The sequence below is a fragment of the Myxocyprinus asiaticus genome, chromosome 40 (assembly GCF_019703515.2).
Source record: "Myxocyprinus asiaticus isolate MX2 ecotype Aquarium Trade chromosome 40, UBuf_Myxa_2, whole genome shotgun sequence".
Taxonomy (NCBI): domain Eukaryota; kingdom Metazoa; phylum Chordata; class Actinopteri; order Cypriniformes; family Catostomidae; genus Myxocyprinus; species Myxocyprinus asiaticus.
The window spans coordinates 16,769,496-16,786,070 of NC_059383.1; the positions used below are offsets into that span (position 1 = coordinate 16,769,496).

The 16,575-nt window shown below is 41.5% G+C and overlaps 1 protein-coding gene across 6 annotated transcripts in view; it reads left to right on the top strand.

Moving 5' to 3' along the window:
- LOC127430622 (cell adhesion molecule 1-like) overlaps nt 1–16,575 on the top strand; it is a 486,388-nt gene that overhangs the window by 396,957 nt on the left and 72,856 nt on the right. For 5 of the 6 annotated variants that reach the window (XM_051680514.1, XM_051680513.1, XM_051680515.1 and 2 more), the window contains 2 exons: nt 1,294–1,431; nt 12,685–12,843. In XM_051680514.1, the coding sequence (XP_051536474.1) occupies nt 1,294–1,431; nt 12,685–12,843 (297 nt within the window). The remainder of the gene's footprint in view (nt 1–1,293; nt 1,432–12,684; nt 12,844–16,575) is intronic. The other variant, XM_051680517.1, reaches the window with a different exon arrangement.

Sequence of the window (16,575 nt, forward strand, 5' to 3'; positions counted from 1 at the left end):
AAATATGTTGGCAAACATGTCTCTTGACTTTATTAGTCATGAAATAGCTTTCTAATAGCAAAAAAATAAAATAAAATGTATCATTCTATAACCTAACATTTAATGATATTAATTGGCTTGACTCTGTTTTGATTTTTTCTTTTTTTCTTTTTTGAAAATATATTTGAAATCAATTGCCTGAAAAAAAAAAAAAAAAATCATGTCCCCTTCATCTGTTACACGACTTCTATTACATTTAAATGTATTTATGTATTTATTTTATACTTATTTTTAATAGAAGCATTAGTGCAAGGCCGAACAAGTGTGCAAAAAAGCAAAACAAAATTATTAATAATAATTTGAATAATTTAAAAATAATGTTTGTCCCTTAAATTCATGGCATTTAATCAAAGTAAAAAAAAATATATATATTTTTTTTTAAATATATATTTTCATACGCTGCTTAAATATGCATATAGTGATTTTTCTCAGCATGTTAAAAAGTTATTAATTCACATTTTAACTAATATATTCACACACAAAAATTTGGTGTTGTACCCCATTGAACCCTCAAAATTTGGTGTTGTAACCCATTTAACTCTCGTTAGTGTTAATTTTGTGTTAACTTGCTTCGTTCGTGAAACAAAATTAAATAATAAAAGAAAGAACAACAGCTAAGTTGTTCTTTATGAATAAAAATAATGTCAAAATGTTTATCCTCAGTGTTTATGGGCAAAAACTGAACTGAACAGGAAATTTCAATATTTTGTAAGTTGGAAAGTCAACATTTTTTGAGAATGACCCATATGCAATTTTGGTCAGTTCCTCATATAAATCTGTTGTGTGACTTTAGGAAACATGGAACACAGCACATGAGTCAAATGGTCTACTGTTTACGGACACAGTTATTCAGTTTTGTTGGAAAGCAAAGTGCGTTTTAAGGGAGCACACTACAATAACACAAACATTTTGTCATGAACCAAGAATTGTTACTGAGAATGTGTAGTTAAAGATGCACATTGAGATATGTTGTACTTGTAATAAGTGGTGTTTTATCAAAATAAATTAACTGAGTGAATAAAATATTTGTATTTAAAATTAACAAATAAAGAATTAGTTTTAATGATATCTCGAGCATAGTCCTTGAAAACAAATAAAAATGTGCTTGAAAAGTCCTTGAAAGTCCTTGAATTTAACTTTGAAGCATCTGTACGAACCCTGTGTTAGTTGTGTTGTGTTTTTTGTCAGTGCACGACCTGAGCTGAATGTGACTCTAGCGACAAGCAGACAGACAATCTGTCTGTCCTTTCTCAGTCCCACCAGGAAACCCAATCATTGAGTCCCGCGAGGAGATCGTCAGCGAGGGCAACGCGACAGAGATGAGCTGCACCTCCATGGGCAGCAAACCTGCTGCAATTATCAGATGGATGAAAGGAGACAAAGAGCTACAGGGTGGGTCAACTCACAAACATATAAACAAACCACATGTTTACCTACCTTGTTTTCTCTTCGCTCTGTATCCTGATGTTTATTTAATATTCCTGAAAGTTTTCCCAGGAAATCTTTCCTCTGGTACAATCTTGTCATTGTAAAGTGATACTTTCATTTGTAGAACACTGGATAACAACAGTAACAAACATTAGTTAATGTGTAAATGTTATTTACTGTGCTTTCAAAAAGTTAAAAATGTCAATGCATTAAGGAATATACTGTGTGTAGTTGACATGAAATACATTTGGGAAGTAGACATGATATTCTCCATATAAAACTTTTTTTGACTACAATTTGCTAATTCTTTTATAATTATTAAGCATGCAGCTTTTATGCAGCTTTGTTTTAGGAAAGGCGAAAGGTGATTAAAATTGTGAAAAACTTAAGAAATGGTGACCAGTTACAAAACCTAAGATGTACACTTTCCCTTACACATGTATAGAAATTTGAACCTAAAAGTTTATGAAAAAGTCCATAGACACATACTGTATATACACCTTTAATTTTACATACATATACATCACATGTAATTGTCCAAATGTCTTCTTCATAAGCTGACCTCCCTGTTTAAACAGCTGCTTACCTGAATGCTCTTCAGAAGCTTGGCTCATTTCCAAATGGATCTGTGAGGGAGAATAAGCCTTTGACCCGCAGCTGTCTAGACACAAGCAATTTGCTTATTATGTACAGGATCGAAGCTGTCTTACCAACACCAGACTTTTCATTTGGTAATTAGTGATTAGCTCAGTCAGTGGTCTGTTTCCCACCAGCGAGAGTTTTCAGCAGCTATTAAACATCGTTCTTCTGTTCACATGTCTGTGGGTGTTTTGTTTTTATGTAACATCAATATATTATTGGACAGTTAGACAAATGTAGTGTTAAAGATGAACAAGTTCTCCACAGTGACACAGACAGCAGTACATGAGTATTCTGTTTTTGTATGGCGGAATGGATGAATAGGGGAGCAGAGGCGATTGGAAAAAACTGAGGACAAGAGAAGAGGGACCCCTCTCCTGACACAGCCGGCTCAACGCTGGCACTCACTGGCTGGAAATTGCTTTTGGCCTCTGTGCCTTTTTGGATTTATTTTTAATTAAATGTCCTCATCATTCAGCCTAATTACCTCTAGGATAATCAGGCTTTTTTAAATATCATTTAAAGGTTACACCCATACAGCCCCGAAATGTAAACTCAGCCGCCCCCTCTATGTAATGCCTCATTCTCCCTCCCACTCTTTTTCCTCACACACACACTCAGACATACACAATCTTCACACTCTTATCCATGTTTTGTGCTGCGTTTCGTACTTTTTTTGTGTGTGCATCTGTTGCATTCATGACACACACCAGAGATGTTCACGAGTCTTTCATCTGAAGTCTGAGTCAAGTCTGAAGTCTCTGATGGACAAGTCTGAGTCAAGTATCGAGTCTTTTATCACGAGTCCTAGATGAGTCTTGAGTCACCAAACATTACATCTTTCATTACATCTTTTTTATATATTCATTTATTTATTTATTTTATTTTATTTCACATAAAAATCCTATTTGCAAAAATGCACTGCACAGCCAAGAGTAAATACTGGAATTTCTGAGAAACTTCCACTATAATGCTACCAATAATCCACTGGTAGCATCATTGTAAATAATAAAAAGAGCTTTTATAGGTTATTGGTGTTTCTGACCAGTAAAATGTATTGTTTGTGAGTTTGAAACCTTGTCAAGAAACTTTATTTTTTTTATTTTATTTTTGTTTTAAATAGGACATTGCATCAGGAATATTAAGTCAAAGTGATTCAGGGATTATACATGATTCACATTAAGTGACCTTACAACAGCACTAATGACTTCTAATATTCTATTTATTACTATTTATTATTTTTAAGCTTGTTATTCTTACTATTACCCTATTAATATAATTGTGTTACAGCTTGTATTATTATTATTAGCAGTAGTAGTAGTCATAATATATTGCAGGTTATAGTTTTTATTATTATTATTATTATTATTACAAGAAATATATATTTCTGTCCCTGATTTAATCACTTCCAAGCGCATGGCAAGGCGGATATTTTTTATTTGACTGAAGACCATGGCTTATAAAAGCACTGTTATCTTGTTTTTCATTTACTTGTATTTGGAATAACGCAAATGTGTAAATAAAGTAAAGATGTAGCACGGTGTATTTCATGAGCAAACCGGAGCACGGACTAAAACCGAATGGGATCAGAGGGGCATTCAGTGAACGGTGTGCGGATCTCTCGGCTTGCACCTGATCAGCACCAAAATTGCACAAGAAATGCAACCACTGAACGCAATACAGATGTGCAAAAATTCAACAATAAAACAACTTCAGCCACACTTTATGGACGTATATGAAGTTAGATGACGGTGGCAGGCAAGTGCTCTGCTGATCGCATTTCTATAGATTCTACTATTCAAAGAATGAGCATCTCTTTACTTTTGTCAACTGTTATGTCTCGGTTTGATTTAAAATTAAATTATCTGTAAAGAGGGTCTTTCACCATTTCACTCGCATTCCAAGAAAAAAAAAATCCTTTTTTTTTATCTCAATATTGTCTGTATATGAGAGACTCATCATGTTCACGAGTATTTTCCTTGAGTCGAGTCAAGTCTGAAGTCTATAAAAATGTGACTCAGTGCGACTTGAGTCCGAGTCTCTAACTCGAGTGCCCATATCTGATACACACCAATCTCACAAGACAATTTGAATGAAAATCAAGAAATAATGAGTTGGTAGTTTCCTTCTGACAGATGACACATGCCTGCTCATTGCTTAAAAATATAACCTCATTTCAATTAGCCAACTAAGCTCAGCTAAAACACAATTGTTTGATTAAAAAAAATAAAAATATATTTTTTTTTTTTTATTTATTGAACATAACACAAATTAACAAGACATAGCAGCTTATACAAAATAAGAGACTGATGACACATATATATACACATACATATAAGAAAAAAGGAAAGAAAAAAAAAATATATATATATATATATATAGATGTATAGAAATAGTAGGGTATACAGGTACAGTGATAAGTTTAAGCAATAGGTTAATTTGGTGTGATATAATAGTAATTGTTATTATTCATTACATTTTTGTGGTGATGTGGAGAGAGAAAAAAATATAGATATAAACTCACTGAGTGATAGATAGATATCAAGACAATTTGAAACAATCATAGTAATAATAATAATAATAGTTGTAGTAGTAGTAGTAATAACAATAATATTAACAATAACAATAATAGTAGTAGTAGTAGTAGTAGCAGTAGTAGTAATAATAATAATAATAATAATAATAATAACAATAGTAGTAGTAGTAGCAGTAGTAGTAGTAGTAATAATAATAATAATTATAATAGCATCTCAGCTTTATGAGATTTTAGACCAGTTAATAAAATGATTGCAGATGTACACAACTCTCTAGGTCTGGGAGCCGCTCCACCACCGCCGGCGAGCACAACCAACAGACACCCCCGACACAGACACCAACCCCACCTCCGATCCACCTGGCCCCCCCTCCCTGCCACCAGCAAAACCCAACCCCCGTTCCAGCGGTTAAGCTTCTGTGCTCCGCTGTGTCTTCCTCCACAAAGGATGCTGGGGTACCATGACAGACACCTCCAAACCAAGCTCACCTGGTCTGGTTGTGACCTGACAGATAACCAAAAATCATTGTTTGGTTGCCCTTTTTAGATTGTAATCTGTGGCTGGAACCGTGGTGTGCACCAGTTAGCTCCCCAGCCAGAGACACCACATCCAACCCAGATAGCACTCCGACACTCTGTCACGTTAAATTGATTCACATTTTTTAACTGACTTTAAAGGAATGGTTTACCCAAAAATGAAAACTTATCCTAATGTCACTCCAAACTTGTATGACTTTCTTTCTTCGGTGAATCACAATAGGAAAAGTTTTCACATCTTTAATCAGCTTTTTGTCATATAATAAGAGTGAAAAGTGACACCAGGCCATCAAAAAGCTTTAAAAAGGACATACAAAAAAACAAAACAAAACCACAGTAAAAGTAGATACAACTTGTGTGCCATATTCTATATATTTAAATCTTCTGAAGCCATCACCGCATACTCAGCTGAGCTCATCAGTTATTTGATTTGAGAGTGACTAATCACTCAAATTTCAGTCTGTCCATCAAATCTTTTTTGTCTTTTCTTTTTTTTTTTTTACTGTTACTGTAGTTGAGCTGCTGGTTGAGCCTGTTCTGCTGTCTCGGGCTGGTTAGGATGCTCAGACAGCAATGTTTTGAAAACTCGTTTACACTAGATTAACACGTTCTTCAGGGAAATGTTACAAATGGCTTACTTATAGTTGTCAAGATATATATATATAAAATACTCTTTTAAATACCGCCTGGGCTCCAGGCTGCCGCTTTGAGGAAGTGACTTTCCTTTAGAAGGTGTTGAATAATAGGAGAAGAAGGGAGAGCAAATTAGAGAGAGCAAAAAAGTGAAGAAATGGTGAATTCAATAGGGACAGGATCTCTTTTGATATTCAGCCTACTGTATCGCTGCCGATCGGGACTAATCAGAGCTTCTTTGCATTTCAAAAACTAAAATGTTATTGAGATGAAGAAATCTCTGAATGACAGTGATTGACCTGTGATTATCTCTTTATCACTTGTGACTGTGGCATTGTGAGAGAGAATATAGACATGGTTCTGGGCTCGCAATGAGCTCTGTGTCTTCTCTTATTCAAGATGATTGTCTGAATATCCATTCACTTTATGATAATGCTGAATGCACTGAGACTGAATGCACAAGACAGGGAATTGTCACCAAAATGAAGTCTGGGAAATAAAAGAGCTGTCCAGATTTCCACACAGCAGTGCCATTGCTGGACATTTTTCAAATTTCCTGTGAAATTAGCATTTTGGATTATTGATAAGATTGATTGATTGTGTTTTAGGAAGAAGCAACAATCACACATGTTCAGAGAGATTCAGTAGATAGAATTAAACAACATATCCATTTTTGGAGCATAAACAGCTATCACTAACCAAGGAAATCGTGGCTGTGCATTTCCTGTTATGACACAACCGGACCATACAGAATTTAATGAACTACAGTTCATCATGGCACATTCCACGAATATGGTACACTTTGGTATGCCATTACTTTTTTTAAGCATTAAAGGCACAAAATCTGTGTTTGTTAGTTTTTGTTTTATCTATTAGATATGTTAGATAAACTATTATCTAAAATAAAGTTAACCTAGCATGAAAAGTAGCTAGTTTTAAACACATCAAATGTATGTATGCCCCTCCAACAGTTCAAGGTTGGGCAAGGAGGAGGCGGGAACCGGCTGAACAGTAAACATAAAGTTTTAATATCAAACTTAACTTAAAACAAACATAAACAAACACAGAGACAGAAACACAGAGTCTCTCTCTCTCTCGAACTGGTACCTCCGGCTCCCCTTTATCTCGCTCTCCCGCTGATCAGCTGATTCAGCGCCGGCCGTGCACTATCACGGCCTGGCCACACCCTCCTCCTCGTCACAGCCCCCCTTAAAAAGTTTTTTTTTTGGCCTGTCCAAGCTGAGGTCTTGACCTTATCAACTGTATCCAACAATTTAAATCTTACCTCAATATAAGAATGTTGACATAAAATGTTAAATTAATTTTCAATAAATTGTACTAAGCCTATTTTATAAAAAATTTGTTTTAATTTAATAACTTTTGTCTATTTTATTTTAATGTTTATTTAATGATTATTGCTAGAAAAAACAAAAATCACACAATTTAATGTTTATTTAATGCTATTGCTAGAAAATACAAAAATCACACAAATCAGGTTTTAAAACTGTAAACTTTAGACATATCCCGAATTTTGGAAGCAAGGTTATACAAATTGCAAACATCAAAAATGAAGAGAAAATAAAAAGCTCATGTAAGATTTATAGTAGTTTCAACCTCCTGAGCAAGACAAACGTTTTCTGAAGGTTAAACACCTTTCTCTGACCATTTCTTAATAAAGAAAAAAAACGTAAATTTTTAAAGAGTTTCAGGCCCCATTTTGTGGAAAGTGCCTCACACTAACCTTTTTTTATTTGGTTTTCCTTCAGTCTATAGACCCTTCCACCTAATTCATTTTTTTAATGGTCAAGAGGATTTTTCTTTTTTCTTTACAAAAACACAAACAGGACAATAGGCCCCTTTCTCTCTTCTTCTTTTTCGCTCACCCCTTCTGTCTCTCTCTCTCCACCTTTCTCTCTTTCTACTCACGCCTGTTTCTCTCCACAAGGCCAGAGCAGTAATTGAGTGATGGAGGCCTGAGCGGAGCTGCGAGGCTATTGTCTGGAGCCGCACAATGATTCCGAGTCTTTTGTGTTCTTCATGCCCACTTGATGCTGTTGAAGGAGGTCTGCGGGTCAGATGCGGCAACTTCAGCCATTATATCTCACTTCATAAAGCACAAATACAACATCACAGCCCCAGACACTTGCCAATCAGTGACAGCTGCATAACAAGCAGTGACAGGAAGTGGTTTTGGGGTTTCAACCACATGGCCCCTCTTATATGGTGTCATTACAGGTGCTGCTGCTGGGGTCCGTTTACTGTACATATCATTGATAAGCTACATTGAGCTTCCATATGCCACATATGTGTAAGGAATTAGGAATAGGAGTAGTACTTATTTTTATAGCTCACTGAATGTAACATGTGGCCTCGATCATGCAAAACATATACAGTGGTCCCAAAAAGAGTTTGTACACTTGAATGTATGAATTAAATTGCATTAGAAACAAAATGTCAAAACAAATTGTAACTGATGCTGGAGCTTTTCTCAGAACTAACTTTTTTTTAACCATTTTTAACCAACTGGTATCAAGGTAATTTTTGGTGTTTATATGAAGTCAGTTCCAATCAAGTTCACACAGGTGTCCAAACAAAGTAACCACAGATGTTGGTCATCACATTAACTATAGACATGTTCCGCAAATTTTGACAACCAGAAAGTGTCAAAATGCTTTGTGGCTTCATTTGAAACAGTGCCTATTCTTTTACTATTTACATTTTTTTTGTTAAATTAAATTATTTGCTTGAAAACTGTTTATGCTATTTTTCTTTAAAATACAGAGCTTGGTTTGATATGTTGTTATATAATTATATTTTTATAAGTACATTATAAGTAACGTCCTAGTTACTTTCATAACCTCTGTTCCCTGATTAAGAGAACGAGACGTTGTGTCGATGTAGTGACACTAGGGGTCACTCTTGGGAGCCCCAAACACCTCTACTTTTTGAAAAAAGGCCAATGGGAATTGGCGAGTGGAATTTGCATGCCACTCCCCCGGACATACAGGAACTGGTATGCAACCACTCATTCAGGTTTTGTGCTGAGGAGCCGAGACAAGGGCTCGGCCATTTCAGCGGGTTGTTCAGTGTTGTGGCAAGAGGGACACAACGTCTCATTCCCTCCATCAGGGAACGGAGGTTACGAAAGTAACCAGGATGTCACTCACTCAACGTTGTGTCGATGTAGTACACTAGGGGTCCCTATACAAAACGGCACAACTAGCTGAACTGTGTTACGTGGACTGGCGGAGCGAGACGGGCAGACCGCTGTGTGCCTTGTAGCCAGCGCACCAGGCTGTCACGTAACCTCCCCCAACACTCTTATGTGCATCGAACGGTCCTTCGGGTACAAGTCGACTGCCCAAAAAATAGGGCCTCTTTTCCTCTTTTTTCTCCCCAAAAACAATGGAATTTGTTAACCGACTGGGGGCCATAAATGTCTGCGTCAGGGGGGTGTCACTCCCAAGGGGAAGACACCGTGGAGACCACACCCTGCCCAAAGAAAGGGGGGGAGGGGGTGGGATTTTGAGTGGAAATACGTCACATGGTCTTACCGAGTCTTGTCGGAAGTATGTCATGTGGAGAAGTCCCATGGTAGGTCCTACCTGAGGGGGGAGTATTTTCTACAAACATGGTGACCGGGGCAGAGGGGCCTCTGCCCAAGGAAGACGCAGTTTACCGACACGGAAATTATTTAGCGGAAGATATCAGATGGGGTCACCTACGGGGAACACACGTTCTGGGCCGGCTGCGAGTTTCTCCGCAAACTCGTCTGCCACAGGGCTAAGGAGGAAAGTCATCCAGGGATCACAGCTTGTGAACACGACTGGGAGTCAAAAGCGCACATTTTCACCTCAAGGGAGGGGAAAGGCGCTATGCGCAAGCGGTACACCTGGCCAGCTGTCCCGAAACTTACCTGGTCGTACCTGACAATACACGGGACGAAACGGGCTCAACCCGGAGATTGTAGAACCTTGCAAAGGTGTTGGGTGTTGCCCAGCCCGCTGCTCTGCAGATGTCTGCCAAAGAGGTACCACTGGCCAGGGCCAGTGTGGGCTCGTAACCCCACGGGGGGCGGCACGTCCTGAGCGTGATATGCCATCATGATGGCGTCAACAACCCAGTGGGCGATCCTCTGTTTGGAGACAGCGCTTCTTTTCCGCTATCCACCAAAACAGACAAAGAGCTGCTCAGAGCTTCTAAAGCGCTGCGTGTGATCCAAATAGATACGTAAAGCACGCACCAGACACAGCAACGCCAAAGCTGGGTCTGCCTCCTCCTGGGGCAGTGCTTGCAGGTTCACCACCTGATCCCTAAAAGGGGTCATGGGAACCTTGGGCACATAGCCCGGTCGGGGTCTCAGGATCACGTGAGAGTAACCCGGACCGAACTCCAGGCACTATTCGCTGACAGAGAACACCTGCAGGTCCCCTACCCTCTAGATGGAAGTGAGCGCAGTCAAGAGGGCAGTCTTCAAAGAGAGTGCCTTAAGCTCAACTGACCAAGGGGACAATCAAGTCCTCGCAGCGGGGCGGAGCCTGAGGCGCCACGTCGAGGAGGCTCGAACCCCGTGGCCGTGCTGAGTCCAGGGACATCGAAGCACTTACCTGGCTCCTGACACCCACAATAAGGTTGCTCGAGGAGGGGGGAGGAAGAATATCGTCCCCGCAGTCTGTCGGAACCAACCCGGTGTGGGCATGTTTGTGCCACAGCTGGGCACACAGGGGCGGGGGGCCGCCGCTGGAGCGCCAAACCTGCCAAAACGGGATGGTGGTTGGCGGTCGTGACGACGGCTGTGTGCACCTGACATGTGACCCAGGGAACAAGGAAACCACTCTTTTGTTGAAGTTTTGGGTACCGCAGCCTCTTGGGCATTCGGCGACAAAAGATTCTCCTCCCGACCCTCCACCGGGGGATGGAGTGGTCTGTCTACCAGCTCCATAGAAGCGGGTCTCCTCATCCCTGGGTCGCCCGTCTCAGGGGCGCTTCAAAGCCTTCCTAGGGTTCTTGGCGGGTGGTGTCTGCTTCCTGCAGTGGGCTCCACGTTGAGGCCGGGCCATGAGGGCAGGCTGTGGTGGAGCCGGTGCTTTTGCTGCAGGAGGACATCCTTGGCGACGAGCAGATGGGGTGCAGGGTCTTGAGCCGCACTGGGGCAGGATGTGTTGAATAGCTTCCATCTGCTGCATCACCCCCGAGAACTGCTGGCAAAACTCTTGACGGTGTCGCCGAACAGGCCAACCTGGGAGATGGGGGTGTCAAGGAACCGTGCCTTGTCAGCCTCTCTCATGTCAACCAAGTTGAGCCAAAGGTGGCGTTCCTGGACCACCAGGGTGGACATTGCCTGCCCGAGAGACCGCGCCGTGACCTTTGTCGCCCGGAGAGCGAGGTTGGTCGCCGAGCGCAGTTTCTACATCAATCCCAGGTCAGAACTACCCTCGTGCAGCTCTTTTAGTGCCCTGGCTTGGTGTATCTGCAGGAGAACCATGGCATGCAGGGCGGAGGTGGCCTGTCCAGTGGCACCGCAGGCCTTAGTCGCCAGAGATGACGTAACCCTACAGGCACTGGACGGGGGCCTCAGGCGCCCCCGCCAGGTGGTGCCGTTTTGCGGGCACAGGTGCACCGCAACCGCCTTATCCATCTGGGGAATCGCCGAGTACCCCCTGGCAGCCCCACCACCGAGGGTAGTGAGAGCAGAGAAGCTCAGAGACCGGGTCTGGGCAGTGAAATGTGCCCGCCGTGACCTCGTGGGCTCCTTCACCTCCGGGAAGAAAGGGACCGGGGCGGGGCTTGGCCATTAGCGGCGCTTCGGGTCCAGGAACTAATCGTCAGGCTGCGAGAGTTCGGGGGGGTGGAGGGTTCCACTCCAGCCCGACATACGCAGCCGCCCGGGCAAGCATGGCTGCCAGCTGCACATCAGGCTGAGACTGGGCAACCGCACCCGAAGGTGGGAGCCCAGTCGAGTCCTCAGCGTCAGACTGGACAGCCCGCTCTCCGATGCTGTAATCGAGAGCTCATCCACTTTGCGAGCGCCGAAATGAGATCGCGAACTTGCCCTGAGACGAGCCGGCGGTCTCATCCCAGCGGGAAACGAACATACTGTGGAATGGGAGGTCCGTGGGGAGTTACCTGGCAGAGTGGCTCCCATTGGGGTCCCCAAATCTCCTCCAGTGCTAACAGACGCGGCCTCAAACCCGTAGGTAGAAGGACCGAGGCGGGGAGACGCTGGGGTGGTCTTTCCCTCTATCGAAGGAAAAACCACGACCGCAACGTTGCCATGGTCACGCTCTCGCAGTGAGAACATGCCCGTCCACGAACGCTGTCTCCGCATGGGCAGCGCCAAAGCACGTAAGACCGCGATCGTGGCCATCGGAAGCGGAGAGGTAACGACCGCAACAGGAAATACACACAAATGGAGAGGCATCTTTAAAAAGATGCTCTCTGTTAATGCCACTCTTTTAGAAGGGAAAATATACTCTTTCAGTAGGATGAATATACTCTTTTAGCTGCTGAAGCGCCCTGGGGTGTTCTCTGCACTTCACCAGTGCAAGAGGGGGAGAAGCCGCTGTAATGCACCGTAAATCCAACAGCTTTTCGAGGTGAATGGATTGGCAGAGTAATTCAGCTCGCTGAACACAACCGCTTGGCTCCGAAGAGAAAATCTGAATGAGTGGTTGCAAGCCAGCTCCTTTTATACTCGTATGTAGCAGAGGTGTTTGGGGCTCCCAATAGTGACACCTAGTGTCACTACATCAACACAACGTCAAGTGAGTGACAGATAGGAAAACGTTGTTTTTGCAACAGATGTTAATGAAAGCTGTTAAATTGGATTTTGAAAATGTCATTCAGTGTTTTTCATTTATATCTATCTTTCACAGGAAAGTCTAAAGTGGAGCTCACGTACGACAGGATGTACACTGTGACAAGTTTGCTGAGGTTTACCGTCACAAGAGAGGATGACGGGGTTCCTGTTATCTGCATTGTGGACCATCCAGCAGTCAAAGACTTCCAGGCCCAAAAGTACTTGGAAGTACAATGTGAGTGCGCTACGTTATTCCCTGCAATGAAAAAGTGGACATCGTTTTAAGTACTAGTTATTAGGTCTCAATGGACAATTGGTTGCTTAGTTCCCTATCGATTCAGTTCACACAACATTGCAGTGAAACGCTTTGGGGAATTCCTTTTCCATGACCTAGTTGAAGCCCTTGTATCATAATGGCAATCTTGTGATTGGCAATGGTGTTTGAGCCCCGCCCTTTTAGGCATGCATTTGCCCTATATAAGCGGGCACTCAATCAGCATTTCTTCAGAATTTTCTTCTTTCAAGACTGACATCGTTTTGTCTTGACTATGACCATCATCTCGTCTTGATCAGCCCTTTCTTCGCTGTCGACGGACACCTTCCAGCTGACAGGATTTCCCTGCAGATGCATCAGGATATTCTTCGCCTGACTCTCAGTACCTGCAGAGAATGATTCACCCAACCCCTCTAGTGTTCCGGCAAAGAGTTTCTCTGCCTCGACGGCGGCATTGGGTTCTTTGCTTCAGTGAGACATCTATCCTTCCTACGCATATTTTTAAAGATGTTGTATCGCAAGTGTGCCTGTGAGCGACACATTGCTCCATCAGACCATCATGAGAACTGCGTTCGCTGCCTGGGCCGCACCCATGCCAAAGCAGCTCTCATGGGAACAGACTGCCCTCACTGTGAGGAAATGAGTCTCAAGACACTCCAGTGGTTAAATCTATATCTTCTGAAGTGATATGATAGGTGTGGGTGAGAAACAGAACAATATTTAAGTCCTTTTTTACTATCACTCTCCAATTTCACTTTTACTTTTACATTCTTCTTCTTTTTTTTTTTTTTTTGTGATTTGCATTCTTCGTGCATATTGCCCCCTACTGGGCAGGGAGGATAATTTATGATAAAAACTGACTTAAATATTGGTCTGTTTCTCACCCTATCATATCGCCTCAGAAGATATGAATTTAACCACTGGAGTCTTATGGATGACTTTAATGCTGACTTTATGTGCTTTTTGGAGCTAAAATTTTTTTTTTTGGCACCCATTCCCTTGCATTGTACGGACTTACAGAGCTGAGATATTCTTCTAAAAGTCTTTGTTTGTGTTCTGCACAAGAAAGAATGTCATACACATCTGGAATGGCATGAGTTAATGATGAAACAATTTTCACAACTGTCCCTTTCAGTAAACGGGGTCAGGTGAGCCCTAAACCAGCGCATCCCTATTAAATTGTGAAAAAATCTAATTAATTTAACACTAATTACTTTTTACACATTTTTGCTAGATTCCATCTCTACACATAAATCTAGAAGTCAGAGATATCTTTGAGTGGATAAAGATGTATTTTTGGAAAACCTGCATGGAGTTAGGATTTTTCTTGTGTTATCTTTTGTCCTTGTGTTAGAAATCAGTCAGGCCTGTCCTTTCCCTTTTGAGAGCAGACATTAGCCCAGCCATGTCACTTGGCCTGTGATGAAAGATTAAGCATGTTTTGTGTTTCGGTGATTCAGTTCTTACACGCTGCCCAGTGATTGTGCCTCTGTTAGGAGGATAACATTGGGCACTGTCTTCATCCTTAGAGACAGATTTGAAAATCTTTTTAAAGAAGCTTTCTTTTTTTATTATTATTATTATCTATAGGTTAATCCTGTATTCCACAGAGTTGTGAACAGTCCAAGAAAAGGATGGCTCACTTGATCTTTATCAACCAAAGACAACGTCTACAGAATCACATGATACTGTATTTGTGTCGTGTTACTTGAATTTCCCTGGAAAAATATAAAACTTTTGTTTATGCTTTTTAACTGGCTTTCATGCTCACGGGCAGCCTTTGTCGTGCTCTTGGGAGAGCTAGTACATGAGTCATTGTGTGGCTCGCGCTTCATTCAAATTGTGCTGCTGAAACTGACAAAACAATCAATGGTAAAAATCAATGAGCAAAGGCAGCCTTAATGGAGTTCATTTTCACAATGGAAAATAGAACAACATTGGTGTGGATATTAAATAAGCCCAGAAATATTGATGGCGGTGGCATGCAAACAGTTTCACTTTCTTGTCTGGCAGCACCTACCCCCTGATGTGCAGTTCAGCAGCTCGAGGTAAATTAAACATTTTGTGGTGCTAGTGCTAGAGGAGATGATGACAGTATCTTGTGTCAATAATTGTGTTATTAAAATAACAGTGACCTTTATGCCTGGTGCACCAGTACTCCAGCAAGAGAGAAACTGGAGGCCACTGGCACTTTTTACAGGTTTAGTGCTTGCTAGCTCAGGAGAGAAAGCTCTGGAAAGGAACAAATGCAGGGGGAAGCTTCAAAGCAAAGAAACTTTCACTCAGAGCCTTTCATTCGGTGAGTTTGAAGATGACAAGGGGAGAAATGGAAGGTGTATCATAGAAACTTCTGAGCGGGCATCTCTCTCTCTTCAATCTGGGCTGTCCATCATGGACAAAGAAATGTTTGCCTGACAGGGTGTAATTTGGACAAATGGAAGGCCAACTGATCCCTTTTTGTTGATGGAAGAGGTCAAACAAGAAAACGTCAAATAGGCGAAGCACTCAACAAATTTAATGAACCCAGTTGAAACGTCAGTCCTGAAATAATGTGATAAATCTAGTCAGGACTCCGAAGATTTTTCCTTTTGCACTTTAAAATCCAGGAAAGAGTGAAGTCTGTGGGTCAAAGTGAAGTCACTATTTTCTCAGCCTCCAGTCCATTCAAAATGCTGTTGAAGAGCCAGTGAAATCGAAAGAGAAAAATCTGGGGGTTATTTTCAATGACTTTGGCATGGTTTCATCCAAGTAATCTTTTGGCCTTTGAGTCCCGAGGGACACTCAACATCTCTCTATGTGGATTTTTTGTAAATTCCTTGGCTCTTATGCATGACCTGCCTCCAACACAAGGTCTGTTCCCTACCCTTACAATGCATACTAATAATATAGGACTATTTATATATATATAAAACAATTCTGTAAAATACTCTATTTACCCTGGATTGCACTCCAAATTGTTGCATTGATGTCATTAAGTTTCATATGGGAGCAACTCTAATCTCCCCACCCTCATGGAACGTACATGCAGCACTGTCGCACATCTGTGGTACGCCACTTCAAGCTCTATTACTGGGAGAATATTAGATTCAGGGTCCTTTGAGAAGCTAGAGGGTTGGAAGCCGGCCAGTGCTGGAATGGAGTAAAGCACTGAAAAGGCATAGCATAGCCATTACAACCTGTCAATTAGAAAGGATGAATACCTCCACAGAAACAACAGGACCCTCAGAGCATGCATCTCATGTGGAGCCCACTTACGTTGGCAAGCGCATCTTGGCCTAATATAAGTCAAATATAAGTTAAATGTGTAATTATTGTGCCACTAGTGGCACCAAACAGAATTGAAAAAAAATAATGACTTCAAACTTTAAATACTCCCCAGCTTCCATTATTTCGACAAACAGGTGGTCCTGTCCCTAACTTGCTGTTGAAGACTTTGAAAACTGTTAGACTAATGTTGTTAGCCCATCAAATAAACAGATTCCAATTCAATTTGCTGCCCCTAGTGGCATTTTCCATTTAAAATAAATTTTTTTTTGTTTTTTTGGCCTACCAAATGTCAGATCATAACCATGACTCAGATATAGTCAAAACACTGGCAGCATTCAAGGCTCTGGGTATGTGTGAGAGAGTGTTAGTTATGTGTCCAACGTCAGTTTGAATGTCACCTTTCCTGCTGCACTGTACCGACACAGC